Genomic DNA, 27,328 nt, shown 5'->3' on the forward strand with positions numbered 1-27,328 from the left:
AACTGGGTCACGGCTGCAGCCTCCCAGCGGACCTCCCTGCTCCTGCCCTGTCCCGTCCCTCAGCCTGGCAGGTTGGAGGAGCCTTTGAAAACAGAAGCAGATCTGGCCCCCCTGCTCAGAACCTGCGGGAGCTCTGCCTCAGTGGAAGTCATCCAGAGTCCTCGCCGTGGGCTTCACAGCACACTGTCCCCTCTGCTCCCTGCCCTCTGTCTTCTCCACTCGCTCTGCCCTCCCCATGAACACACAGTCGCGCTCCTGCTTCAGAACATTGTGCGTGCTGCTCCCCAGGCCTGGAATGCTTTTCGACAATGTACCGTGTGCTTGTTCCCTCACCTCCCCCAGATCGAGGCTCCAAGCCTCCCCCCAGGATCCAGGGTGAGAGGCCGGATGGTGCAGTAGTTAGGGGCCCAGATGGCAGAGGAAACTGCCTGGGTTTGACCCCAGGCTCTGCCGCTCACAGACGGCTACTTAGCTCTCTCTTTCCTCTTCTACAAAACCATGATCATGACCGTCCCTCCTTCCAGAGGTCACTGTGAGGAACCACTGAATTGAAATACACAACATCCTTGGAAGAGGTGCTTACTGCAACACAGTGTACAGTAGGATGCTAAGGGCTACATGGTATTTGCTGCCATTATGATGATCTGGACTTAACTCAGACTCGGGGGCCTCAGCAGGGGCCAAGCAGAACAGGGCTCATCCTCCAACAAGAAGAAGGAAGGGAGGGAGGCAAGGAAGGAAGAAGGGAGGGGCCCCGTCTGTGGCAGCGGAGGTCAATGTCCTCTCTCCAGATTGGGGCTGGGCGTTTTGCCACCTTGCCAGCCTAGGCTGGTGCCGGGGCTGCCCAAGCAGAGCAGCCCTCCCCACCTTGCCCAGCGGCCCAGAACAGCCTCTTTACACCCAACTCCTGACGTGAGGGCTGGAGACTTGGATTCAGTGCAAGGACAGCTCTTCTAATAGAGTGAAGGACAATGAAACTGGCTGCCAAAATGGGTGGTGCGTGGCCCACTGTGAGGGGGCGTGCAAGAAGAAGTAGGATAACAGTTGACGCGGATATACAGTTTTTATTCAGCACCTGCCCTGTCCAGGCCCTGTGTTAGGTAACAGGGACACCAAGATGAGGAAGACACAGGCCCTGCTGTCCAGCTGCCCTCGGTCTAGTGAGAGGGTCTGACATGTCAGCCGACAGAAGCCCGTAGTGTGACCAGGACTGTATTGGGCTCTGAGCAGGATCTGTGGGGCCCTGCAGGCAGGGAGCCCAACAACCCGGACGGCAGTGCTGGGAATCAGTAAGTGACGTGATGACCAGTCCAGAGACAGGACTTTTGCAGTTGGGGGCCATTCTGAGCCTCCCCCCTGGTGTGGGGGCTGGGCGGGGATTTGCATCCCCATTTCCCAGAGGAGGACCAAGGAGTAGGTGCAGGAGCTCAGTGGAGGGGCTGTCCTCAGTGTCTGGTTGTTACTGTCAGGACTCAGGGCAGCCCTGTGTCCCCCACAGGTGCGCAGCCACCGAGCAGCCTGCTGGCTCTGGCCCTGGCCTGCGTCCTGGTGCTGGCTGGTGTGACCCTTGCTTGCCTCTTCAGGTGAGACTCTGCACCCGAGCCTCGTTCTGCCCCTCTGTGTCTCCTCCCTGCACGGCCTCTCTCCTGCATGCACAGCCCCGGCAATCCGCAGGGGGCTTTCCCGTCCTTGGTGCCAGGACCTCAGGACCACCCAGCACTCTGTCCATCGCTGAGCCTCGCTCAAGGCCCTGTCAAGGCCGGGTGCCTCCTGAAGAGGTCCCTCTGAGACATGAAGAAGAAGCCTGGGACCTCGGACAACACTCCATCCCTCCGTGAGCTTCGGGCCACGCATCTGTACAATGAGGGCTTGGCCAGGATGACCCCCAGGGCCCTTCAGCTTTGAAATCAATTCTTCCTGGGTCTGAAGTCCTCTGAGTTCCCACATCCGAGAAGGGGAAGCACTCTACCCCCAGCCCTCACCCCGGGTTCTGGCCACCCCAGGAGGCCTCCAGGCAACTTGGGAACACCGAGGCTGGGGACCAGCAGGCACATCAGGCTGGTCCAGGTCTGAGCCGGGCCGAGGGCCTCTCTCGGGGACAGTGCTCGGTGGTGCCCTCTCAGCCCACCTGGGACTGCTGGGGAGACAGGAAGGGGAACAGAGAGAGGATAGGGGAGGGCTCTGGGTCAGTGGCAAGTCCAAGGGACCAGACTGAGCGGGGAGTGACATTGGCACCATCCCCTCTGCCCTGCACTTTCTCTTGCCTCCAGACTGGGCATCCAGCAGCTGCAGCTGGCGCGGGGCTCCCACTGGATCCTGCTGACAGCCCAGGAGCTCACCTTCATCCATCTGCCCTCGAGCACACAGGTGGGTGGGGCAGGCGCTGGGCTGGGTTGGCAGGCCGTGGACTCAGGCCAGGTCTAGGCTCTTGACGTGCCTGCTCCCTCCAGAGGCTTTACGTGGACAGTGTGAGTGAATCGAGAAGTGTGGCAGATGGGGGGAGCTTGAGGTCTGTGGTCCAGGGGTCAGCAAGGAGCCTGCCAGCCCCCCAGGAGCCCACCAACATGGCCCCGTGCTAGGTGAGGGCCTCTGCCACAGCCACGCCAAGGCCTGGGGAGCTAAAGGCATTTTGGGAGAAGCCAAGGGAACTTACAGCCTCTTGGGCTTCTGTAGGCCCACTGCTGTTACAGGATGGGAAACTGAGGCCCGAAGAGGGGCAGTGATTTTCCTGGGCCCCTCAGCCAGTCGGCAGCAGATCTGGAAGTGGGGAGCAGGGCTCCAGCTCCTGGTCCGGCGTCGTTCGTGATCTGACCATGGAAAACAACCAGTTCCCAGCCACTGAGGCCTGGGCACTGCCAGCCTGGGTCCATCCCGGGCTCCCTCTCAGCACTGGGGCCAGCCTAGGTCACCCTCCTCCTGCCTCGGCAAGGAGCAGGGAGATCCCGGGTCCCTGAGACCCTGTCATGTGGGCCACCAGCCGACAGGGAGACTGGAAGCTCAGAGGTTAGACCACAAGATTCTAAAGTTGCTGAGGACACTGCGGTTTCTCAGGTGCTGTGTTCTCCGACACAGCTCCCTGAGGCTCCGATTCACACGTCCGTGGCTCACGGTGGATGAGCCGGGCTAGTCGTTTCTACAGGAAGCAACATGAGGCTTCTGTCCTTCTTTCCCACCTTCTCCCCTGGGGAATTCCACCTTTTTTCTTTCCTGCTGAGAGGAGGCCTCACTGATATACGAAGGATGCCTTGTCTGCTCCTCTGAGTTCGCTGGCAGGCTGGGCATGAGGCTGAGGAGGCAGAAATCCCTCAGTGAGGAGGGCAGAGAGGGCGAGGGTGACAACCAGCTCCGGGCCAAGCCGGGGCAAGGACACAGCCCCAGGCCTCCGCCTCTCCCACCCTCCCCTCTCTGCTCCCCCGGAGTCTCTGGGTCACGGAGCCCCCCTCACTTCATGGGATTTGGGGTGTCGTGGGTACACAAGGCCTGCCTCCGTCTCTTGAGAAAGGTAGGGCTGCAGAGGGCGGGGAGTGGGCGCAGAGGGGGTGCTGTCAGGAGACCCCTGCCGGTCTGGATGGGGCCCTCCTCGATGTGGAAGTCGGTAGCCTCAGAAAGGAAGTCCTTCTTACTCTCAGTGCCAGGACCTCAGTCACAATTATACAGCATCACTGTCACCATCGCACACCAGCATCTCTAGAGTCACATCACCACAGCAACATGATCGTCACCATGACCACTAGCGGCACAGGTCCCCTCCATCAGCATCATCACACGCACAATCCACACCATCGAAGGACCCCATCCTGCATCCTCCATCCCTCACCCGTCCTCCCGTTTAGTCACTGTTTATTGAGCACTGCCTATGTGCCAGGCTGTGTTCTGGGTTTGGGGGGCACAGCCATGAAGAGAGAGACGGGGTTCCTTCCCTTGGGGAGCTTCCAATCACTTGATCACATAAGCCCCTTCACCCCCGAGATCGTCAGCATCCTGAGAGGCACTGAGGGATGGAGGACGGAGCGCAGGAGATGAGTCAGGAAGACTCCGGGTGGAACTCGGCCTCCCCGAGACACTCGGCTTTCCTGTAAGATGGAGCTAATGAGCTCCCCCCGGGGGATTACGAGGATTGGAGAAAGTACGTGAAATAACCCAGAACTGTCCCTGGTGAGTCACATGCCTTTGACAAACAGTGAATTTTATTATTGTGTCCAACGTGACCGCTGTCTGAAATCAGCTCGGGGAGATTAAGCGACTGGAGGTTAGGTTAGCTATTTTCTGGCGGGCGTCTTGCAAGCAGTGTGAGTACAGGTTTCTTAAAAGAAAAGGTTCTATACACGGTCAGATAAGTTTATAAATTGTTTGGGTTAGCCATAGGATTTCTCAGAACCTTTAGTAGGCTGTTCTGGTTGTCTATGACTGTGTAACAACTTGCCCCAAAACAGCAACCATTTTATAATATCTTACAATTTTGTGGGTGGGAAATTTGGGCAGGGCTCAGCTGGGCAATACTTCAGTTCCACCTGGCATCGGTGGGGTCACTCAGTGGTGTTCAGCTTGTAGATGAGCTGTCAGAGGTTGGCAAGCTCTGGCCCGCAGGCCGGGTCAGGCTCACTGACTGTTTTTATAAATAAAGTTTTGTAGGAACCCAACCATGACCATTTGTTGTGTATTGTTGACAGCTGCTTTCGCCCTACAACGGCAGAATATTTGTGACAGAAACTACATGGCCCACAACGCTAAGAAATTTACTCTCTGGACTTTTTCAGAAAAGTTTGCTGAGCCCTGGTTCAGAGGGGCTGGAATGGCCTCACTCACGTGCTTGGTGCCCTGAGCGGGCTCAGCCGGACCTGTCTTCCGGCTCTGGGTGGTCTCAGGGCCTCTCCATGCGGTCTCTCCAGCGGGGTCACTCTGGGTAGAGGGACTTCTGATGGCCGGTCAGGGCTCCAGGAGAGAGGGCTCCAAGGGATGGGAAACAGAGCAGCCAGTCTCCTAAGACTCAGACCCCAAATGCACCAGACCGTTCCACCGTGTTCTGTGGGTCACAGCAGGCACAGAAGCCACTCAGATTCGAGGGGCGGGACGGAGGTCCCACTTCATGATGGCAGGAGTGGCAGAGGATTTGAGGTCCTTCTTAAGTCACCATAGGTGCTATTTGGCTGTGACTCTCAGAGGGGGCTGCTACAGTGCCCGTTGCCCCGTAGACGCGGGAGCTGTGGCACAAGAACCTGGCCACCTGCCTGGGCTTCTTCGTGGCCCCCGGGCTCTGCATGGTGGTTCTGGAGCACTGTGCCTGGGGCAGCCTGGAGGACCTGCCGTGGAACGAGGCTCTGCCGCTGGGGTGGACCTTCAAGGCCTCACTCCTGCTGGTCTTGCTCCACGTGAGCACCCTCCCCAGGCCTGGAGCTGTGGGGGATGGGGAGGGTGGCGAGATGAGAGATGCTTCCATTCCCCAGACCTGAGCTCTTTCCATTTTTAAGGAAAATCTGAACGGTATGACAAAGGGTTCTGGGGTCTGTGGGAATTCTGAGAGGACCGGGGGTCCCTTTCACTCATCACAGGCCTGATCGACCCCCATTATGTCCACTCTAGGGCGGGCGGTATCTGCACCATCGACATTTCCCTCACGGCCGCCTCAAGTCCCGAAACCGTGGTGGATGGACGCTTTGTACTGAAGGTCACTGACCATGGTTACGCGGAGCTCCTGGAGGCTCAGGGGGCTCCCCGCTCCTGGCTGGCCCCAGAAGGTCAGCTCAGGAGTGGGCAGGGGGCTGCCAGGAGGCTCTGAGGCCTCTGTTTAAATCAGGTGCTTGTGAGGCAGAAGAGAGGGGAGATGTCCAGTCCTCCGGCTCTTCCTGCGCTGTGACCTTGAGTTGATGACTTTTCCTCACTGAGCCTCAGGCCCCTTACCTGTAAATGGGGAGAATGAAGCTTCTATCTCCCTGGGGGACTGTAGGGAGAGGGCAATGACCCCACAGGTGTGAAGCATCTGCCTAGCTCAGCCCCGCTTGGGTGGTCCGGTGGTGATGGTGGTGTGGCCCTGCCCTGTGATTGCAGAGCTGCTGTGGACGGCTCCGGAGCTGGTGCAGGGGCCCGGGATACCCGGGCGGGGCACCCTGAGAGGAGACGTCTTCAGCATCAGCATCATCCTGCAGGAGGTGCTCACTCGAGGCTCGCCCTACTGCTCCTTGGGGCTCTCGGCAGAAGGTACAGCACTCTTTCTCCTTCCTTGGCCTGTCCCTGACGGCAGTCTCCACGTAGTTCAGTTGCTCTTTGACCATCAGGAAATCCAGGCCTGAAAATAACCACACAGACACACGTGCCTTGGGTCTCTTTGGCTTCAGCCGGGCATCCTTCAGCAACTCTGCCAAAATAGCAGCTGACCAGCTCCAGCGCTAAAGATGGTGGTTTCTAAGTGGAAGGTCTGACCCGTGCCTTCCTCAACCAGTGTCACTGCCGTGCCCGCGGGTGCTCCTGCCCTAATCACCCACTGCCCAGCACAGATTATTTGTCTAGGCAGACCTCAGCTCTTCCCCAGCTCTATCACATACTGTGTGACCTTACAGAAATCACTTACCCTCTCTGAGCCTCAGTTTTCTCATCTTTAAAATGGGGATCCGATATAAAATGTGCCAGACCCCCAACCCATGTCTGATGTGGCCCGGCCGCTCAGTATTTGGGGGCTTGGTTCTCTGCCCAGGGTGGGCTCCTTCAAGAGCATCTCTGTCCCCATACTCCTGGGCGTACAGGTTAGTCCCTCACACCTTCCCCACTGTCACCTGGTCTTAGTTTCTCTCTTCTGACCCCAGTGCCAGGGCCCACTTCGGAAATGTTTTCTCCCCTTCCGTGTTCTCTCTCCGGGCTCCCTGGACCCCGGGGTGCTCATCCAGTTGTCCCTCTGCTGCCTCTGCTCCACCCCAGGGACCTGTGCCCGCAGATGCCCTGGCATCTCAGCCGCCATGCAGGGCCGTGGTAGAGCCGAGCCCACCATCCCCTCCCACCACAGTGGATAATCTTTAACTCATGGGGAGGCCTGGCCCCACTCCCTTTCTCCCTCAAAGCACGGCTCAGAGAATAATGAGCATTCCAGGCCCCAAATTTATGAGGTGGAGGAGTGGGAAGGAGAGGGGCTTTGTCAGGCTGTTTGTTCAACACCTCAGCCGCCCCCCCACATCTGCCCGCTGGGAGCAGAAGACCAGCAGATGTCTACAAGCCGCGCTGCAGTGCAGGCCCTTCAGGCCGCCGCCCGGTCAGGCTCTCTGCAGGGCCCAGGCCTGGAGCTCCACGGCCAGCCTCGCTCGGACTGGGCCGTCAGGCCAGTGCCTGAGACCTCCTGGGCTGTGCTCTCCCTGGTCTCAGGGAGTACAGTGTTGAGAGCACAGGCGTCAGCCGACACTGACCTAAGCCCCACTCCGCACGGAGTCACCTCATGGCTCTGAGGAAGCACCTTTCAGGCTCCGAGCCTCAGTTTCCTCATCTGTAAAATGGGAACCGTGATGCCTGCTCCCAGAATGGTCACGAGGATTCAGTGAAATGCTTTAGACAAACTACCTGACCCATGGTGGGCACACAAACATCTGCCTGGGGGGTTTTAGGGTGGGCTGATGGGGGACCCCAGGTTCTTTCCTGACTCTCCTGCTTGGGACCAGAACTCACGTTAGAAAAACATCTTAGAAATGACATCTCTAAGATCCTGTGTGTGCAGGGCACTTGCAGTTTCCAAACCACCTTCACATGCCTTATTCCCCTGGACAGCCTGGGAGGTGGGTCAGCGGCATCTTTTCAGTTAGTTGACTGAGGCTCAGAGGAAGGAAGGGGCTTCTCAGCGGGAAGCAGTGGGTCTGGGGTGGGGCAAGCTCAGGGCTCTTGACCTAAGATCTCTTGGGGTCATTCAGGGAGCATCTTCCCGCGGAGCTGGAGGGGTGGCCTCCTCGCTCAGCCATCAGCAGGGCCGAGCAGTCGGAGCGATGCACTGGGTGTGGCCGGCGGGCCTGGCACCGTCACAGAGCACGAGAGCGGCCTGGCCCGGGCCAGTGCTTCCCAGCATGTTCGCGTATGAGAACTCCATTTTAATGTCCAAAAAGTTCGGAGCCTCACATGGTCTTATTTGACTTTTAATATCTGCTGACTGGAAAAACACCCAAAGACGAAATCTGGTCTGAAATCAGCAATGCTTTGAAATGGACTCGTATTTTATTCATCACAACACCATCTGCAGGCTTTTGAAGCAGAGCTGTGCGCGTGTGTGCGTGATGAATCCATCATCCCAGACGAGCTCCCAGACGAGCGGAGGATCCCAGCCCTCCTGCGAGACTGAGCCGCTCTCCTCTCTTGGCCCTCTGAGGTCCTCTCTGTTACTGTGCCCCGTTTATGGGAAAGGAAACTGAGCCTCAGAGAGGTGACGTAACACCTGTAAGCAGATTGTCTCCAAGTCCCCTCCCAATCTGCTGAAAGCCTGGGCTTGGGCCCAGCTCCTCTTCCTCTCAGTGTCCTCGTGAGTCTCTCAGCTCCCCTAGCTCTCCAGCAGCTTCCGGAGGGGGGCTTATTCCCCTCAGTTATCAGGTGGGGGAACCGAGGCACAGAGCGATGGCAAGTGGCAGAGCCAGCTCTAGAACGCTGATCTTTCTGACCTCAACTTTTTCTGGTCACCTTTATCACACGGAGTGCGGACAGGAAGGTCCACGGCAGGACTGTCGTGGGAAACTAGCAATGACGATGAAGACGCTGATGGTGCTAAGCAGACCGTGTTGCTTCACACTGTGAGGAGCCGGCCCCAGAGCGTCTCCAGGGGGCGGGGCTGTAGAAAGCACCACGGGCGGCATCAGGGCTCCGAGTGGAGTGCGTTGGGCGTCGCTGGGACAGAACAGCAGCCACTGCTGCCACGTCTGGGTGGGGAGAGCCTGCAAGGTGCCAGGCACCTAACATCCATCGTCTCCCCCCTCAGCACCCCTCTCAAGAGGCACTTCATTAAGCTCATTTCACAGATGGGGAGACTGAGGCTCCGAGACGTCATCGCCTTGTCCTGTATCTCATAGAGAGGTAGAGGCAGATCGAGAACCCAAACCTCGCACTCCCGGCTCTTAGTCTGGGATCCTTTTCCTAGCCACATCCCTGGGGGGTGGGGGGCACCCAGGAAGGCAGCCATCCTGGGTCCACTGGCCAGCAGGCTCTGGGGCACACAGCAGGGGGCCAAAGAGTACCCTCAGGGCCTGATCCCTGCACCCCCGCAGGCCTACCCTGTCCTCCCTCTCAGGACCCCAGGCCAGCCCCCTCCCACAAGCCCTCCTGGGGACCTCAGGCCCACTGTCCCCTCAGTGTCTGTGGCAGAAATCATCAGGAGGGTGGCGTCTCCCCATCCCCTGTGCTGGCCACGGGTGTCTCCTGACCACATGCCACCTGAGTGCATCCGGCTGATGGAGCAGTGCTGGGAGGAGGCCCCTGAGGACAGACCCAGCCTGGACCAGACCTACCCCCAGGTCAGTGCACCCTGGAGGAGCTGGGTACTCACAAGAAATGGCTGATCAGCTCACCTCACTTTGCCCAGTGGGAGCCAGACACTGTCGCTGGGGCCTAGAAACCCTATGCAGTAAAGGGCAATGGGCTAGCACCATCCTCCCTGAGGGTGGGGCCTGGGGTCCACCATTTGAGGAGAGCTTTCCCAGAGCCTTGTTCCTTGGACGTTTGTTGAGGGCCTTCCTGGGCACCCCTGCTAAGTGCTATGCTTACTTCATTTAATCTTATGATCACAGTGGCCATCCTTAAGGAGCATTGTTATCATCTTGGCTTTACAGGAGAGAAACTGAGGCACAGAGAGGTGAGGGAACTTGCCTAAGATAACTGAGGGAGGTGGGACTGGAATCCAGACCCAGGTTTGTCCGTCTGCAGAGCTGGTGCTGGGAGCCGCAGCCCTGTACCAGGCCTCCTGGCACCGGAGCGGAGAGGCCCTCTGTGGCTGGGGAGGCAGCACTGGTTCCCCACGTTGGGGAAGGGAGGATGCGAGGGGCACAGGGCCCCCAGACCTGCCTTGGGACTGCAGCGGGAGGGGGCGAGGCAAGCCTGTACGAGTTTGCGGGGCGGTGGTGGAGTATGTGGGCCTGACTGAACCAGCTAATAGCTCCCACAGGGCCAACCCATCCAGCCCGAGGTGACACGCGCAGGCCTCCCCTTCCGCCCTCCACTCCCCAGCTGCAGCAGCGCGTTGCCGAGGAGAGGCTCAGCAAGGAGAGGTGCGCCCAGACAGGCAATGAGGGAGCGAGGGGCAGGAAGACGGATCGAGGAGAAACTCACGGTGTCCTCTGAAAAGCCTCACCACGTGCCCTCCCCACCTCAGCTCTGGCATCCGGGGCACTGTCTACACTTCACAGACGAGAAATCTGGACCTCAGAGCAAATGAGCGCTCAGTGGCCACATGAGGGTGGGTGCAGAGCCGGGACAAGCAACTGGTTCTTAGAACCCCAGCAGGGACTCTTTCCAGAGATCGGAGATTGCCGTGGCCAGCAAGGCGAGGCGACCGTGGGGGAAGATGCTGCCTCAGGCCCAGCAGCAGAGGAGGCAGAAAAGGGCACATGGTACAAACAGCACATGGAAGGTGGGGAGTGTGTCGGGGGCTGAGGGTCCGGATGCCTGCAGAATGCTGGCCTGGGCAAGTTGATTCTCTGTCGAGCCTCAGCCTCCTTAAGAGTTGCCTGGGAAGACCGACTCTGGCCTAACTTGCCATACTGGAGAGACCAATGTTAAGTAAAAAAAAACGAAAGGAAAAAAGGTGATTCCCTGAAAAGGAGAGAGTGGGTGAGGAACTGGAGAAAGAGCACGGACCTTGAAGTCAAAAGACCCGAGTTTAAGTTCACTTAACATTGTTCTGGGAGTACCAGCCGACACAATTAAACAGGAAAACGCATATTAGAAAGGAAGAAGAAAATGATGGTATTTGCAGATCCTATGACTGTGCTCCTGGGCAATGCAAGGGAAACAGTGTAACATTCCAAGTGATAAAATAATTCAGCAGGCTGGCAGATGACAAGATTAATATATAAAAGTGTGAAAGCCAGTTCCACCACGGTGAGGTCCTCGCCAGTCGTTTCACCTCTCAGATCCTTCGTTTCTTCATTTGAAAGGGAGCCCTCCTTGCAGGTAACCTTGTAGTCAGCTTCGTGTCCTTGGTGTCTCAAGGTCATCAGCTATCACGCCCACCCCCACTGACCTTTAATGCTTATGCCTCTGCCTTTAACAGGTAATACAAAATGGGGGGACTTTGGGGGCCGCTGCCGCTCCGCACCTTACAGACCTTTGGTTGAGAGAAGTGGTATCGATGGAGATTGGATACACACATGTACACGCACACACACACACACACACTCAGATGCTGGATTTAGACGGGACTGGACCCCTTCACTTTGACCATCATGAATTTGCTTCTACTGACTGCACTTTGAAAAGGTGCAAGCCACGTTGGGGAAGCTTCTAGTAAATCTCCTTAGGAAGCACGCTGTCATATTTCCTGTAAGGTTGTTCTTGAAGGTACGATTTGTGACCAAACGTGAATGTCCTCAAACGAACACCTAGGAGAGGTACTTCTCCCTGCTCGGTGCCTGCAGCAGCTGTGTTTCTTTTGAGCAACCAGTTTTCTGCTCCATTGTCTCATGGACTCCACAGATTGTGTAACCTATGTTTCCCTCTTTGCTTTGTTGCTAGGAAGCTCATATCCAAAATTGTGACCAAAAGTGTAGCATGCATTTTGCGTATAGACTTCACTCCTGGATTAGTTTTTTTTTTTAACCTTTACTCTCCTTTGGTCCCAGTGGCCTTACACATTTATTATTTTATTTTATGGTATTGCTTCATTTTCCTTAGTACTTAAAAATGTTTTTGGAGCAAATAGAAGTAGAGAGGTAGAAACAGATTATACATATAAATAATCTACAGATATTCTTTTTATCTATCTATCCACCCATCTATCCATCCACTTGTCCATCCATCCATCTGTCATATCCACCCACCTATCTATTATCTGTCTATTTATCAATCAATTGATTGATGCATCCATCCATCCATCCATCCATCCATCCATCTATCCATCCATCCATCCATCCATCCTTCTATCTTCAAGAAAAACAAAGAAGGCCTATTCCACAGTGTCGTTGTGAGAACCAGGGCAGCAGGGTCACTGTCTGCTAACAGTAATGCTGTGCTGGGCACAGGCTCTTTCGTGAAGTCCTCTCCCTGCCTGTCCACCCCACACAGAACTAACCCGTTTTTCCCCCCAGCTGTGTGTGGTTTCCCTTGTCAGAGCTGCCACCTCGTGTCTGTCACATGCCTGCTCCCCACCGATCCAGCTCCTCCAGGCAGGGACTCCCTCTGGTTCGTTCCTGTGGCCCAGACTCCCATGCTGAGGGCCGAGGGCGCTGAGTTCCATGGATAAATTGGGATTTTCGTTTCATCGTCAGTTCAAAAGCATCAATCAAGGCAACAAGACCAGTCCTGCTGACTCTATGCCGCGGATGCTGGAGAAGTATTCCCAGAGCCTGGAGGACCTGGTCCGGGAGCGGACTGAGGAGCTGGAGCTGGAGAGGCAGAGGACAGAGAGCCTGCTCTTCCAGATGCTCCCTCCGTGAGTGGCCCCTCAGGCCTGACGCTGCCTCTAGCCAGTGGCTCCGAGCGCGGGAGCTGGAACACGGCAGGCGCTCAGTAAATCTGGACCCCTTGGATTCATTCAGTTCATTCATTGTTCATTTATCTAGCATGTTCCCACAGAGCCCTTCTATGTGCCGGGCACTGTGCTGGGCATGCAGTACTGAATTTCTGCTACCTCTCTCCCTTGGGAACAGGGAGAGGGCCCAAGGTCCCCCATCTGACTTCAGAAGAAGTAATGTCCAGAGAGGGACAGCTAGAGCTGCTGCCCAGCACCCCAGCAGACCTGTCCCAGATCTCCTGACGCTCAACTCAGAATTTTCCCCTAAATATCCCACTCTCACCTCAAACTGTGGAAAGGGGGTCATCCCACCTTGTGACTCTGGCTCTTCCCGCCCCTTCAGGTCTGTGGCTCAAGCTCTAAAATGGGGGCAACCATGGAGCCGGAGCACTTTGACCAGGTTACCACATACTTTAGCGACGTCGTGGGGTTCACCATCATCTCGGCCCTGAGTGAGCCCGTTGAGGTGGCAGCCTTGCTCAACACCCTCTACACGCTGTTCCATGCTGTTCTGGCAGCCACGACGTGTATAAGGTGAGAGTACCAGGAGGCTGGCATCCATCTCTCCTTCCTTTACTACAGTGTTTGTGACGTACATTTACCTCCGGTTGTTTATTTTTGTGTTTTTATCAGTTAGCCCTTGCTGTGTAACAAATCACCCCCAAACCCAGTAGTATAAAATGATCAGCCTTTATTACTGCTCACAAGCTGATAGGTCAGTTCTCTGGACTCGGCTGGACTCGCTCGTGCATCTGTGGTCAGCAGTGGGTGACACAGGAGGCTCTGCGGATCTTGGCTGGGCTGGCTCACTTCTCTGGAGCCTTGTCTGGGACTGCTCAGCTCTGGTCCACGTGGTCCCTCATCCTCCAGCGGCTGGTTGGAATCGTTTGCACGGGTGGCAGGGTTCTGAGAGAAGGCAGAAGCACAGAAGCCTCTTGAGGTCTAAGCTGGGACTGGGCAAGTTGCTTTCTCTGTCATATTCTGTTGGTCAGAGCAAGTCAAAAGGCCAGCCCAGACTCAAGAGGTGGGGAAATAAACTCCCCCAGTGCTGGGCGAGGGGAGACCGATGGGTCACCTCCCATGCTTGTCCTCAGGGAGCCCTCCGTGCTGCAGGTGAAAGAGGAAGACAGCTCACAGTGAAAGTAATGATCAGGGGAGGCAGAGCAGGCTGGCAGAGCACCCACTCCAGCTACGGGAAGACGTGTGAAGAGCGAGGAAGTCTTCCTGGAGGAGGCGTTGTCTCCCTAACATTGTCCAGTCTGGATGTGGTTGCTCCAGGCACCCATGGGGGAACAACGTGCTAAAGCTTGAGGCTTGAGAGGGCGGCCTGGTGAGTGAGAGGAACGCTGAATGGGTTGTGATGGCTGGACGTGAAGTGGGCCAGTGGTGGGAGTGGGTGGGTGGGTGGGAGCACTGGATGGGGCGGCAGGGGTCCTGGCAGAGCCGTCAAGACCCTCCGTGAGCTAGTCCCTGTGCACCTCTCCATCCTGCGTTGGAGTCCCAGTCAGGCCACCACCTTCTGTGTGGCTTTGGGCAAATGGTCTCCCCTCTCTGGGTCTCTGTTTCTCCATCTCTGCAACAGGAATGATGACCCCCGTCCCGTCCCGGGGCTTCACGGACGATGGGCGGGTCCTGTTCCCCTTGGAGAAGCGCTGTGTAAACTGTGGAGTAATCCTGCTAGCCTTCTGCCCCGACGCTCTTCAGCCTCCCCTGTATGGGGACTCTCCCGTCCCAACCTGCCTCTTTCGGTTGCTGGGGTGTTGGGTCAGAGTCAGACATGGCAGGCGGGGGAGGTGGGGAGGGAGGGCCCAGGAGACGGCCACACTCAGGCTCTGCTGGACTTAGCCTTCCTTTGGGACCCGCCAGCCCACTTCTGGCCATAGCCCACCAAGGAGACAGCGACAGGGGAGGGCCAGGCGCAGGGCTGAGGCCAGGATGGAAGGGCGCCTGGACAGCGAGCTTCAGAGGAGAGAACTAACTCTCCGAGGGGCTAAGCACCCTGCTGACAGCATTGTGCACAGTGCCAATAATTGCCAGTACTTATTGAGTGCTTACTGTATAACTGACAGTAGTCTAAGTGCTTTATATGTATTAACCCATTTAATCATCTGAGCAGTCTGTGAGGTGGGTGCTGGTATCCCTAATCTATAGATGAGGAAACAGGCGATTAAGTGGCTTGTCTAATTACATATTCCCAGTGGCATGTGAAGCTGAGATTTGAACTTGGACATTCTGGTCCCAAGACCCTGCTCCAGGGGCCCTCACCATCCCCATGACACGGACGTCCTCAGGATAAAGCCACAAGTTCACAGTGGCCCATAAGGCCCTTCAGGAGCTGGTCCCACCTCCCCACCTGCATCTCTGACCACTCCACCTCTGAAGCCTCTACATTCCGCATATGTGCTTTGCTTTCCCCAGCCACCGGGCCTTTGTACATGCTGTTCCCTCCTCCCAGAACACTGCTCTCCCTTGTCTCAGATGACCTTGGTCTCAGGTGAACTTCCTTTCCTTCCCAGAAGTGGCTCAGAGTGCCTGTTGGTGCTTTCACAACTACCCCTGGACGACACAGCCACACTTTACGGTTCCAACATAATCACTCTGTCCCCACTGCCTGGCAATGTCCAACACACGGCAGGGCCTCAGGAAATGTATGTAGACCAAATGAGGAGCTCACTGAGGCCCAGAGAGCGAGGTGCCTGGCCTGAGGTCACACAGCTGGTAGGCGGCAGAGCCAGAACAGGGACCCACGATGTCCACCCGTGCCACCTGGCTCTGTCCACTGCACCACATTGCCCAACACTGACCTGCGGAGACCCGAGCCGCTGACCTTCCAAGGATGCAGCTTCCCTCCCATCTCCCGTTGAAGACCCTACGTTCCTACCCCAGCCCGCTGTCCTGAGGCGTCGTCTCTCATTCTGGCTGAGTTCCCCTCTTGCCTCCAGAGCCGCTCCAGCCCCAGGGGCCCCAGGAAGAGATTCCTCATCTGGTCTCGCTGAGCCCCGCGGCTTTGATGTGCCCTGAGTCGCCCCTGGCCTCGTCTCTTCCTCCCCTGCTAATCTTTTCTCACACGTGTCCCTCCCAGCTCTGAGTCACACCTTCTGATCTGCTCTGAACCCTGGCCAAGAGGTCTGCGTCTTTCTGGCAGAACAAAATGAAATGAAACGAGGTCCACACACCCCTCCAGATGTGGGGAGACAGGGGACCCGTTCCTCGCCATGTGCGAGCTCGTCTCTCATCACTCACGCCGTCCGCCTCGGTTTCCCCTCGTCCCCAGCAGGATCTGGTTACCGCTGTTTAATCCGGCCTGGGCTGGGAGGCAGCCAGGCGACCATTTCCTGATTCCACAGGAGTCTGTGATTCCCTCCCAGCAGGCGCTGAGCGAGCTCTTTTACGGACATAACTCCAGAGGGGAGCCCATGTGGGCTGCGGGGGAGGACAGGACCTACCCAGCCGCTCAGCCCCGGGGGTGCGTCTGTCAGCCATTCTGCGGAGTGACCCTGGGCAAATCACTTCACCTCTCTGAGCTTCAAGCTTCCATTTGTAAAACAGAAGTGAAAGTGCCTATGGCTTGGGATCCCCTGCAGATTAAGCAAGGTGAGAGGAAGTGCCGTCCTTCATTCCTTCATCAACACAATGACAGCGACAACCCAGTAAGAGCAGGTGATGAGGCCTCCCCCTGAAAGCATAGAATGTGGGTGGGGGGCACTAGCATGGGTTAAGCATCTACAGAGGACAGGCCTGGCCTAGGGATTATCACAGGGTATGTCATTTAACCCTTGAAATGTCCCTCAGAGGGATGGATCATTATCCCTACTGTACAGGTGAGGACACAGGCTCAGAGAGGGAAGCAACTCACCCAAGGTCACACAGCAAGCCAGTGATGGAGTTGGAATTCATGGCTGTGTTTGTTAGCATGGAAAATTTTGCTCTCAGCTCTCTTCTACCTGTGTTCCCCCGTCTGCAAAGGACCAGAGCCTTGAACGATGAGCCCCAGCCCTTGGTAGCCCTGAGTGTCCACGGCGCCAGGAGGCTTTGAGTGGCCATCTTTGCAAGTCCGAGCTCCTAGAGAGTGGGCCCTGTGCCTGGTCATCCTTCTTTCACTGGGATTGTAGGGATGATTATTGATTGCACCAAACTCTCCCTTCCAGCTCAGTGGCAGGCAGGGGGAGGGCTAGTGGGCAGCTTAGCATCTTGGAGAGTGTGGGCTGGATGTGTGGCCACCATGGGGCTTTCAACGGCTTCTCCTTCCCAGCCTGGACCTTGAGTCACCCAGCTGATGCAGGCTGGTCCCCGGAGCAGGTGTACTGCAGGTGAATTGCAGCTGCCCAGCTGGCGGGCTGGAAGTGGGGCCAGGGAGCAGTAGGTCTCCCGGTGGCCTCTGGGAGGCAGGACCCGGCCCAGACACAAGCGCTGGGCAGGAGCAGAGGGACATCCTGTGCAGCAGACAGATTCTTCTCAAAAGAGAGCCAGACAGGCCCAAGCCATGTGCATCAGGAGGCAGCATAGCATACAGGCTCCGGAGCTGGACTGACCAAGTCCAAATCTGTGCTGTGTGACATTGGAGAGTGACTTAACCTCTCTGGCCCAGTTTCCACCTGCAAAATGGCAATAGTAAGGCTACCTACCTCACAGAATTCTTGTGAAGATCAAATATGCATTTATGTTTGTAAAGGGTTTGGCACAGTGGCTGGCACGTTATAACTGCTGTACGTGTATTTAAGGGGGCACTTTTTCCAATCTTGCCCTTCCGATAACGCATTCTTCCTCCTCTGGGGAAGCAGAGGGCGGGGAAGCAGAGGGCGGGCAGAGGGAAAGCCAGGCTTGCTCGTCTTTACCCCTCCTGGGGCGTGGGGTGGGGGGGCTCTCTCTCCTCTGTGAACGGTACTCAGTGGGGGGTAGCCCTGCCCCCTGCCCCGCCATACTCCGCTGCCAGCCCACAAGTGCTGGGTGACGGATGACAGGTGACGGATGACGGGGAGGGAGAGGGAGGTCGCAGCTGTGAGGAGGAAGTGACTTTTTGGTGACTGGGAACATCTTACGGATGTGATGAAGCGTGAGCTGGGTTGATGGGGGCTCGGTCTCCACGGATGGGGACCCGGGGCGAGCATTTCAGGCAGAGGGACCTGGATCAGGCCTGGAGGTGAGCACGTGGCTCTGTGGGGAGGAGAGAGGTTCCCGTGTGGCTGAAGTGTGGGGAACCAGGAGCGACTGCTCGGAAGAAGTCCGGAAATTCTGCAAATCATGGCGGCGGTTGGCCAGGAGCAGATTGCAGTGTCTGAGCAGAATGTGCATGGTTAGGGCAGGTCACTTCCCGGTGTTTGGCTGGGGACAGCCCGGGTGAGGGAGAGCTGTGGGGACACAGGAAGAAGGCACAGTCCATGGCCAACGTGTGAGATTTACTGAATTACAGCGCCTCCTATGGGCAGGCAAAAGCATCATCATTATTATTACTGTCCGCCAGGTGCTAAGGGAGAGTGGGTGTCCCTGGCCAGAGGGACGGCTCTGCCCGGCCCGGGTGCCGCCGATGAGCGCTGGCTGTGGGAGCGGCAGTGGGGGAGCTGGGCTCTGGGGCCGACCGGAAGACTCGGGGTAGAGTCACTGTCCTCTCCTTGGCCGGCCTGGCCTGTGGCAGGGGAGAAGGCCACCACACACACCTGCGTCCCCAGCGCCTGGAACAGGGCCTTCGGAACAGAGAAGGCGCTTGGGAAAGATCTGTGGAGACGGTTCAGGAGGTACAGCTGGGACCAGCAGGTGAGAGGCAGGTTCCAATGCAACTCAACATTTGCCTGCAGGGAGAAGCAACCACCCCGAGAGGAGGGCCCTTCCTGTCAAGAGACGTGAGCTGGCCAGCACGGCCCTGGGGCCGGGGGAGATGGGAGCCTTTCAAGTCCCTCCTGCTTCCGAGATTCTGGGGTTTTGTCTTCTCCAAAACCATTAGCCAAGGAAATAATGACAATGACGATAAAGACAGAAGTCTCCGTTTATGGAGCATCTGTGATGGGCCTGGTTCTTCCCATACTTTATCTTTAAAATACGCGCCACATAGAGGAAACTGAGGCCTACATGGGTGAAGTGGGCTGCCTCAGGTAAAGGGCAGAGCCAGGGTTCAAATCCACATCTATCTGATTCCAGCATCTGCCTTCTCCCCAGTGCACCTGGGAAGGCCCCCGGGGTTTGGGAGAGAGGAAAGGTATCCACTATGTACGTGCTCTTCTCTAGCTTGGAGCCCTGCTGGGCGCTGGGGCGTGGTGCAGATGGGCGCCCAGGTCTGTTCGTGGCCTGGGGTCTGAGGAGCCGAGACAGGTGTGGTCACCCACACTTCAGGGTCATCTGAAATGTGACACCCAGTTGTTGCCGGAGAGCCCGGAACGGGTGGCCTGGCAGAGACGGAACTGTGGCCCAGGGACCAGTCAGGGGCTCCCCGAGGCGGCCTCGTGCTTGATGAGGGACAGGCCAGCAGGTGTATTCTTGGGCTGGAGCATGAAGGCTGTGGCTTCTAGGTGAAGACCATCGGGGACGCCTACATGGTGGCATTGGGGCTGCCCCGGCACAACCGGAGCCGGCATGCGGCTGAGCTCGCCAACATGGCCCTGGACACCCTCAGCTCTGTGGGCGACTTCCGGATGAGGCATGCGCCCACCGTGCCCGTTCGCATCAGGGCTGGCCTGCACTCAGATATGGGCAGGGGCCGGGGTGACAGGCCAGACCAGTTCCCCAACCCTGCCTGGGGCATTGGCTGGGGCAACCTCAGTGGCATGCTTCTGGAATTCTGAGATTCTAGAACCCTATGACACAAAGGTTTTACATTTCTTTCTTTCTTCTATTATTTTAAGGTTCTAAGATATTATAAACCAAAGAATCTGTGATGCTCAGATTCACACATCTTTCCTTTTGTTGTCTCAGCATCTGTCGAGGGCATCTACATCCATGCTGAGGAGCTGGCAGTCTGATGGAAGAGGCAGGACAGGGACCCTCTGCTGTCATGCGAACTGCATGTTTGCTGGGTGGGTCTGGGCGAGACCTCAGGGTCTCTAATACATCCTTCTGATGCCCCGGCTCCCTCCTCCCTCCGTAGTTTCACCTGCAGGATAAAGTCCAAACTCCCCTCCATGGTCTGCAAAGCCCTTGCTAATCTCTCCAGCTCAGCTCCCTCTCCGCTTGGCCCTCCATCCATACTCCAATGCTTGCAGTTTCCCTCAGACACGGGGGCCCTCTGCCTCTGTGCCTTTGCACCTGCTGCTTCCTGCCCACTCATTTTCTCATCCCTCAAGACACAGCTCATGCACTTCCTCCTCCTCCAGGAAGCCCTCTGAGCTGGGTCAGAGTCTTATTTCCGGACTGGCACGGCTCTAGTGGTTCACTCTTTACCGCATTGTTCACAGTTTACCCATCTCCCCCTGCAGGGCTGGGAGCTCCCCAAGAGCAGAGACTGACTCCGATTTATCTGTGTCCCCCCGCCCCCTGCCCAGAGCCTGGCACAGAGGTCATCTCCTTTCTGGGTGTCATAGAGACTCCAGATAGCTTTATCCTCACCCCTAGTCAGAGCCCGGGCTGCAGGGTGGGGATGGCAGTGGGCGTGGGGAAAGACAAGACTGTCATGGGGACCTCTCTCTGGCCATGGCCTGCTGGAGCTCACCAGGCACATTGCACCTCAGGGCTCTGCATGGTGGGTGTCGTGGGGCTCACGGGCCTCTTTGGGGACACTGTTAACACTGCATCCCGGATGGAGTGCACGGGGCTGTGTGAGGGTCTCGTGTTTCTATCCTGCCCGGGAAGGACTCTCTCAATGACCCCTGCAGCCTGGCTCTTTGAAACGGTGCTTAGTAAGCAAATCTCCGCCTGGTGGCAGCATCCCCTAGGTGTCAGTAAAGCAACTGGAGGGAGAGGATGTCCACCCCAGTTCTTTTACCTTTTCGCAGGGTTTTTGTGAGGATTCATGGGAGAAGCAGCAGAGAGAACGAGGACTGGAGAGGCAGGAGACCATGGTCCTGGCCTTGGCCCCGCCTGGTTTGCCCAGAATGCTCTCCCTCTATATCTTGTGTCCCCATCTATATAACAAGGAGACCCCTTCCAGTTTTTTAAATGCCATCGTCGGTTCTTGCTGGCAGCGGGAGTCACTCTGACTCTTGGTTAGAGCAGCTGAAAAAGCTCAAGTCCTAGGACCTCTGCTTGTGGCCGCATAGGCCATGTGCTCCATGATGTTGTTCAGTGCACATCCTGCATAACCAAACCTGGTGGTCCTATTGGGGTGACCTGCTCTTAAAAGAAAAATAAAAGCTGCTTATCTGCCCTGACTCAGCCTCCATAGGCTTCCCTGCAAGGAGAAACGGTGTTCCTAGTGCTTTTGGCTTCATCTTGAGTGCCTCTTAACGCTCAATCTTTGTAATTTGCTTTTCCTCCAGGCCTCTAGTTTAATGACTGACAATCTACTAGAGGGCCAAGAAGGCCAAGTGAAGAGTATCGCATGGAACAGAACTATGTGATTACTGGCTGGAACTGGGGCTGTTCCAGGCTCTTAATGACTTTACCGAACACTCGGTACGCTGCCACCAGGTGGTGACTTGATTCCCACATTTCTCCTCAGCGTACAGAATTCACGTCAGCAGGAGCACAGTCTAGACACTGCTCAGCCTGGATGAAGCCTACAGAATTGACGCCAGAGGCCAGACGGAGACGAAGGTGAGACACTTTCTTTCCTGGGCTTGGTGGGAAAAGTCCCCAAAGTTCCAGTTTCTATGGGCAGCGGGAGAGATTCTCGTCTGACTAATGTTGCTGGAGGAAACTCCTGCCTGAAGTCGGGGATGGAGTCGATCACCTTTCCACGTCCTCTCAACTCCCCAAAGTCTAAGGAAACATTTCTTCCTGGAAGCCAGTCCCTCATTTGGCTCCTCATGAGGAGAAGGGCCAGGGCAGAGCAGTTACTTCTATTGATGACCTGCCTGGGCAGCACGCTGGTACACAACATATATTAAGATATTTATTACTCACAGCAATAGTGAAAGGAGGATCAATGTTCCCATTTATAGTGGAGGAGATTAAATCAGAGAGGCAAAATGACTTGTCCAAAATCACACAGCTTGTATCCTGGGTCTGGTGGCTCCAAGCCTGCACCTTCTCTGTAGCACTGTTGGGCTCCTACTCATCCCTCAGAACCCTAGCACAGACATCACCTCTCACTGAAGTCTGCCCTGACCCAGAGCACTCTTCTTCCTTTCTCTCAGCAGTAACTGTCATGCCTTCTCTGTGCACCCAGCAGTGCCACCACCCGCCCTCTGCTGCTGTAGGTACGATATTGGGTGGCACTTGCCCACAAGCACCTCAAAGGCAGAGACGGCCCTGTAACCTCTGTGTTCTTTTTTTAATGTTAACGTTCAATAAAGGCAATGGTACAGTATTCCTGTGAGTGACTTTTCTTCCTCCCCCACCCCCTCTCATTCCCCCAGTTCCCCAGCTAGGGCCAGGCCTGGGGATGCCGAGAGGGAGCTGGGAGGGCAGCGCACCAACCTCAGCTTCTTCAGGCCGGCCCCGGGCTCCAAGGGGCAATCCCCATCCCCGGCCCAGAGCCGGGGACAGAACCTCTAGACCAGCCGGCTCTGACCTCAGGGCCCCTCTGCCCCTCTACTCCTCACCTCCAGACAGCTGCCCTCCCACCCCAGGGGAGGCCAGCAGGTCCTTCAATGGCTGGGGAAACTCACAGATCACAGACTCAGTGGCATCTGAGCATTTCAGAGCTGCTGGTCTTAGAATTTGTGATTCATTACTTATTTATTTCCCTAACAGAGAAATATTAACTCATTTCATCCTTGCATTGACTCCATGGAGCATTAAGGACACTGAGGCACAGAGAGGTGAAGTAAATTGGCCAAAGTCACGCAGCTAGCAAGCGACAGACCCAGGATTCGGACCCAGACAGCCCGCCTCCAGGCTCTAGGCTGCTCTCCCCCAAGCCACTGGAATTGCCTACCTACCGCTGCCCCGCTCTCTGCTCCGTGCCCTTTCCTCTCTCTTCCAGGGGGAGGGGTGGAGGAGGAGACCTGGCTGGCGGGGAAGGCAGGCTACCCCAGACCCCTCCCCACACATACGGACGTCAAACCTGGGTGAGTAAGACGAATTTCTCCAGAAGCTTAGCCTCTTCAGCTTGAAATTTGATATCTGCTATTTTTCTGATTATGAAAGTATTACCCGCCCTAGTGTCGAAAACGTGGAAAATACAGAATTCTTTAATGATTAAATGTCCGCATCTTCCTGCTCCTGAGGCAGCCGGTGAGCCATCAGCGGGGTTCCCGCAGGTGTCTCTGCTGCGTTCGCTGTGGGTGGGATCCTGTTCCTCCATGACCTCGCCTCCTGACGCGTGCTCTCGGCCCCCAGATTGTCCAGAGCGCTAGGTAAACACACAGCGTCGGGATTGCGACACGCGGGCGCGCCACGATTAGCTCAACCCTCCGCTTGTGGCTGATCACGTAGGAGCTGCCCATGCTGAGCTGGTTGCGGTAAAGTGTTAACAAATATCACCGAGCATTTGTCGCCATTCAGACGATCTCTGAAGACGAGGAATTTATAGACCGAAGGGCACTCACATTGTAAGGGCCGAATGACGCAGATTCTCTGAGCGCTTGCGCCTGCCCAGCAACTTGCTTCTTCTCTTTGTCCTCTGCCCTTTGGGACCCCACATCCTAACACGGGGATGCTGTGGGGGGGAAGCGATAACGTTTTGCTTTGACGTGCTGTTCCTCACTCCCTTCCACCCAAGCAGTGGACAGTCCACAGAGGGCCGGAGTGCAAGGAGCACAGGTGTGGCCAGTGGCTGAGAATTACAGTTTCCCAGATGTGAGAAGGCCCCGAGGCCCACAGCGGCCCACGGGCTCATTCCCCCGGCTGGGACACTGAGCCTGGGGATGGGCAGTGCCCCGCTCGGCCCCCACAGCAGCACCACGGCAGAGCTCCCTGCTCAGAGTTTTTCCTTTATCGGAACTCCCGGCTGGCTCCTCTCAGCTTTTGCAGGATGGCCCCCAACGCAGGGCTGCCCCCTCCCATCTCTCAAGGACAAGAAATGCGTGGGAGACACATGGGCTTCCTAGGGAAAGACCAGCGCTGAGGCAGCCCAGGCTGCACGTCCTCCAAGCGGACGGGCTGACGTGGACAGGGCTGCTGCAGGCACCGGTTACAGCAGCCACTTCCACACCATCCTGCCGTCAGGTGCCCCCAGGCCTCGGGGCCCCAGGGACCCCAGGGCACAGCAGTGCCAGGGGACAGGAGCTGTCCCCGTTCATCTCTGAGTGCCCTCCCTCAACACGCAGCAGCGTCCAGCAAGGGGGCGGGCGTGGACGGGCCCACCCTGGCGTACGGAGAAGGGCCGGGGTGCAGAACACACAGGACACGCCAGCCTCCTGGGCACAGAACCAGCAGCCCAGGGGCCTGCAACCTTTGGACAGTCCTTGTGTGGACGGATGGGGCTGGTTGTGTGACTTGTGGCGGGTCCCTGTCCTCCCTGGGCCTCCCCATGTGCCAAAGCAGCCCCAGCTCTCCCATCCCTGGGGAGAACGGCTGGGCCTCTCGTGCCCTTTCCCCGTCCAGCGAGGTCCTCTCTGTCAGCCCTCCTCTCCTGCCCTCCTGTCCCCTGACCTCGCGCCCTTGCTACCCACCCCACCTCTGCCTCCCGCTCGGGAGCTGTGCTTCTCAGAAGGCCCGTCTGCTGACGCTGGCTTCACTTCCTCACCTCCCACTCCCTGCCCTGCTCCTGCGTCTGCCTTCCACCCCCACCTGCCCCCAGGCTCCGTGACACCGGTGACCTCCACCCGTGTCACTAGATCCGTGGGCAGTTGTAGTTCTCAGCCCGACAGCTCAGCAGAATTTCCCCTTTGCGCTGGCTCTTCCTAGAAACAGGACGCTGCCCCTCTGAGCTCCAGGCCCTGCAGCTCCCGCGGCTGCCCTCAGCAATGCCTTCTGCAGACCCACTGGGTGCCCCTGTGCCCGCAGCCTGGCCCTGCTCCAGGGTTCTCTTCTCCCTGACAGCCTCACCTTCCTCACCCAGAGGGCCCGCTCCTCTCCTCCCCTCAACCCTTAAATGTTGGGGTTGCAGAGGGCGCCTCCCTGGGGCTGCCCTTCCGACGCTGCCCCTCTGAGCTCCAGGCCCTGCAGCTCCCGCGGCTGCCCTCAGCAATGCCTTCTGCAGACCCACTGGGTGCCCCTGTGCCCGCAGCCTGGCCCTGCTCCAGGGTTCTCTTCTCCCTGACAGCCTCACCTTCCTCACCCAGAGGGCCAGGCGCTGTCCTGGGATCCTCAGCACGTCCCACAGCTCTGCGTCCCTCACACCCCAACCTGCTGCCTTCTGCACCTCCATGTGGGCCCCTCTGCTGGCCCACTGAGGGGGGCTCCTTGCCATTTCCCCTCATCCACTGGGCCCCTCCATTCATCTCCATTGGCAGTCAGCGATTTTTTTAAAGAAAGCTCAAACATGATCAATATACAACTTCCCCGTCTAACCCGCTTGGGTTCTTCCTGCTGCTCTGAGGCTCAGGCTCGAACTGTTTCAAGGCTGCCTCTGAGGCCCTGCTCCGGCTGACCTGTGCCTGCCCCTCGGTCTCGTCTTTCCTGCCACCTTCCACCACGCACCACCTGCTCAGGGCCTCCTCGCTGTTCCCTAAAACACACTGAACTTCCTCCCACCACAGGGCCTTTGCTCTCACTGTCCCCTGCATCTGGAACACCCTGGCCTGCTCCCTTCCCGTCCTGTAGGTCTCAGCTCTGATGCTGCCTGCTTCACCAGGTGGCTCTGATCACACACCCTAGATGGAGCCGGGCCGTCACCCTCTACCCCATCTCCCAGCGCTGCAGCCCCCATAGCACTTGTTACCCCCTGACATTTCCTGCTGATGTGTTTATGGAACTTTCTCCCGCCTGCACAAACCCCAGGAGATCCTGGCCGACATGCGCCTGCAGGTCCCCTATGCCCAGGATGCAGAGAAGGTGGGCTCTCCAGCCCCCGCCGGCTCCCCCGCAGGGCCCTGGCCGTGCAGCCCGGCTCCCAGCCCCCAGCCCGCCCGTCCTGGGAGTGGGAACCGGCAGGTCTGGCAGCCATGTGTCATCCCCAACTCCCTCAGCTGATGACTTTCCCACTCCTGGACAGAAACTTTAGAAAGTGCCAGAAATGTTTTCATCTTCTTGGCTCAGGGAGGGAGGAGAGTGGAGATCAGCCCCAGTGAGCTCCACCCGGTTTGGGAGCCTTGCAGGCCTCCAGGCAGGCAGGGCGGGAATCGGCACCCGCCTCGGCCCACGTGCTCAGAGCCGGTAGGTGGGCGCACAGGGGACCGCGCACGCGCATGTGGGCGTGCGCACACGAGCACACACACTGCGCTCGTCTTGGGCACGAGGTACACACACATACGGAAACCCCACCACATGCCCCTCCGCCTACCTGGAGGTGAGATCACAGACAGGCCAACAGACGCAGACACTTGGAATCCCTGTGGGAAGGGCTCAGGGCGGCCCCGGGATGCACGCCTGTCCTGGAGTTGTGTTTACAAGGCAGTTACCGAATTTTTACCAGAACTGTGCGCTATAGCTTGATTTTTTTTTAAAGATGCTTTTATCCTCACTTTCTGTATTTGCCGTATCTGCAGAAGTTACTAATCTTTGTATTTGTGTGTTTGGGGAGGCTGATGCGGATTGGGGTAAGGTGTCAGAAGCCCCTCCCCTGTCCTGGTGGAGCCCACGGAAGTGCCTCCTGTCACATGGCACAGAGACAGCCCACACAGTGGTCCTTCCTCCCCCCTCTCGCCCTGGCACCCAGCCTCCAAATTGCCCTCTGCCAGGTTGCTGTGAGGTCCTGGCTGTCCCTGGGAGCCTTGCTCCCTTCTCTGTACAGAGGCCATAACCCGCTCTCCCCTCCTCTGGGCATGTGCGGGAAGCAAAGGAGAAAATGAGTGTGTGCAGGGCCCAGTGTCCCCACCCCGGATTTGCATCATGCCTGGAGAGTCACAGAGCCCCTCTCGCCGTGGCCTCATGGCCTCCCAAGTTCACGTCCTGAGCGGGGGACAGAGCCGGGGCTAGCTCCCCGTCTCCCAGGAGGCCTCTGGACTGGAAGCCACATATGCAGACAAGCCAGCAGCGCATCACCTCTCTGAGCCTTGGTCCCCAAGGTTCCAAGTGCGGAGGGCGCTGGGATGGCCACGGCAGGGCTGCTGCAGGGCCCAGGAGGAGCCGAGGGGGTGAAAGGGGCTCCTCGTAAGCAGCTGTGGGCTCCAGCAACTACCACTCTTGTTCTGGGGGGTGGGTTTGTTATTCTTGTTTCTCCTTTTTCCCTAGGGACCCTTGGCAAGACCTCATAAACCAAGAAATCAAGATGGCCTTTGCCCAAGCCCACCAGTGCCCAGCCAGGCCCTGGAGCTTGGGGAAGGCCTCGGCTGGACCCTGAGGAGAGGGACAGGGTGGGGCAGGGGCCTGTGCCAGCCAGACTCTTGCGCCTGCACACCCTCAACCCCTCCCCGCTCCATTCCCCTCAAAGAATCCTCTCGCTGAGCTCCTCAAGCCAACTGGGTGCTCATTAGCAAGTGCGCTGGAGCGACAGTAATGGATGCGTTCCGGTATGACTCCTAGGGGCAAACTTGCCTCTTGACGCAAAAACAATAAAAATAGAAATATTCCACCCCTCTC

General features: G+C 57.4%; 1 protein-coding gene across 1 annotated transcript; it reads left to right on the plus strand.

Annotated features, from left to right (window-relative positions):
* Window positions 1-308: 308 nt before the first annotated feature.
* On the plus strand, window positions 309-27,328 carry LOC100630860 (guanylate cyclase D-like). Its single transcript, XM_014741556.3, is given in 17 exon segments — window positions 309-375; window positions 1,499-1,583; window positions 2,271-2,367; window positions 5,193-5,369; window positions 5,581-5,636; window positions 5,638-5,735; window positions 6,046-6,195; window positions 9,316-9,464; window positions 12,432-12,595; window positions 13,034-13,188; window positions 13,191-13,210; window positions 19,177-19,369; window positions 20,332-20,418; window positions 21,261-21,355; window positions 21,579-21,585; window positions 22,695-22,773; window positions 26,981-27,328. Coding segments are annotated over 17 exon segments (1,788 nt in total). The 3' UTR covers window positions 27,090-27,328.

Source organism: Equus caballus, chromosome 7 (genome assembly GCF_041296265.1).
Source record: "Equus caballus isolate H_3958 breed thoroughbred chromosome 7, TB-T2T, whole genome shotgun sequence".
Lineage (NCBI taxonomy): Eukaryota > Metazoa > Chordata > Mammalia > Perissodactyla > Equidae > Equus > Equus caballus.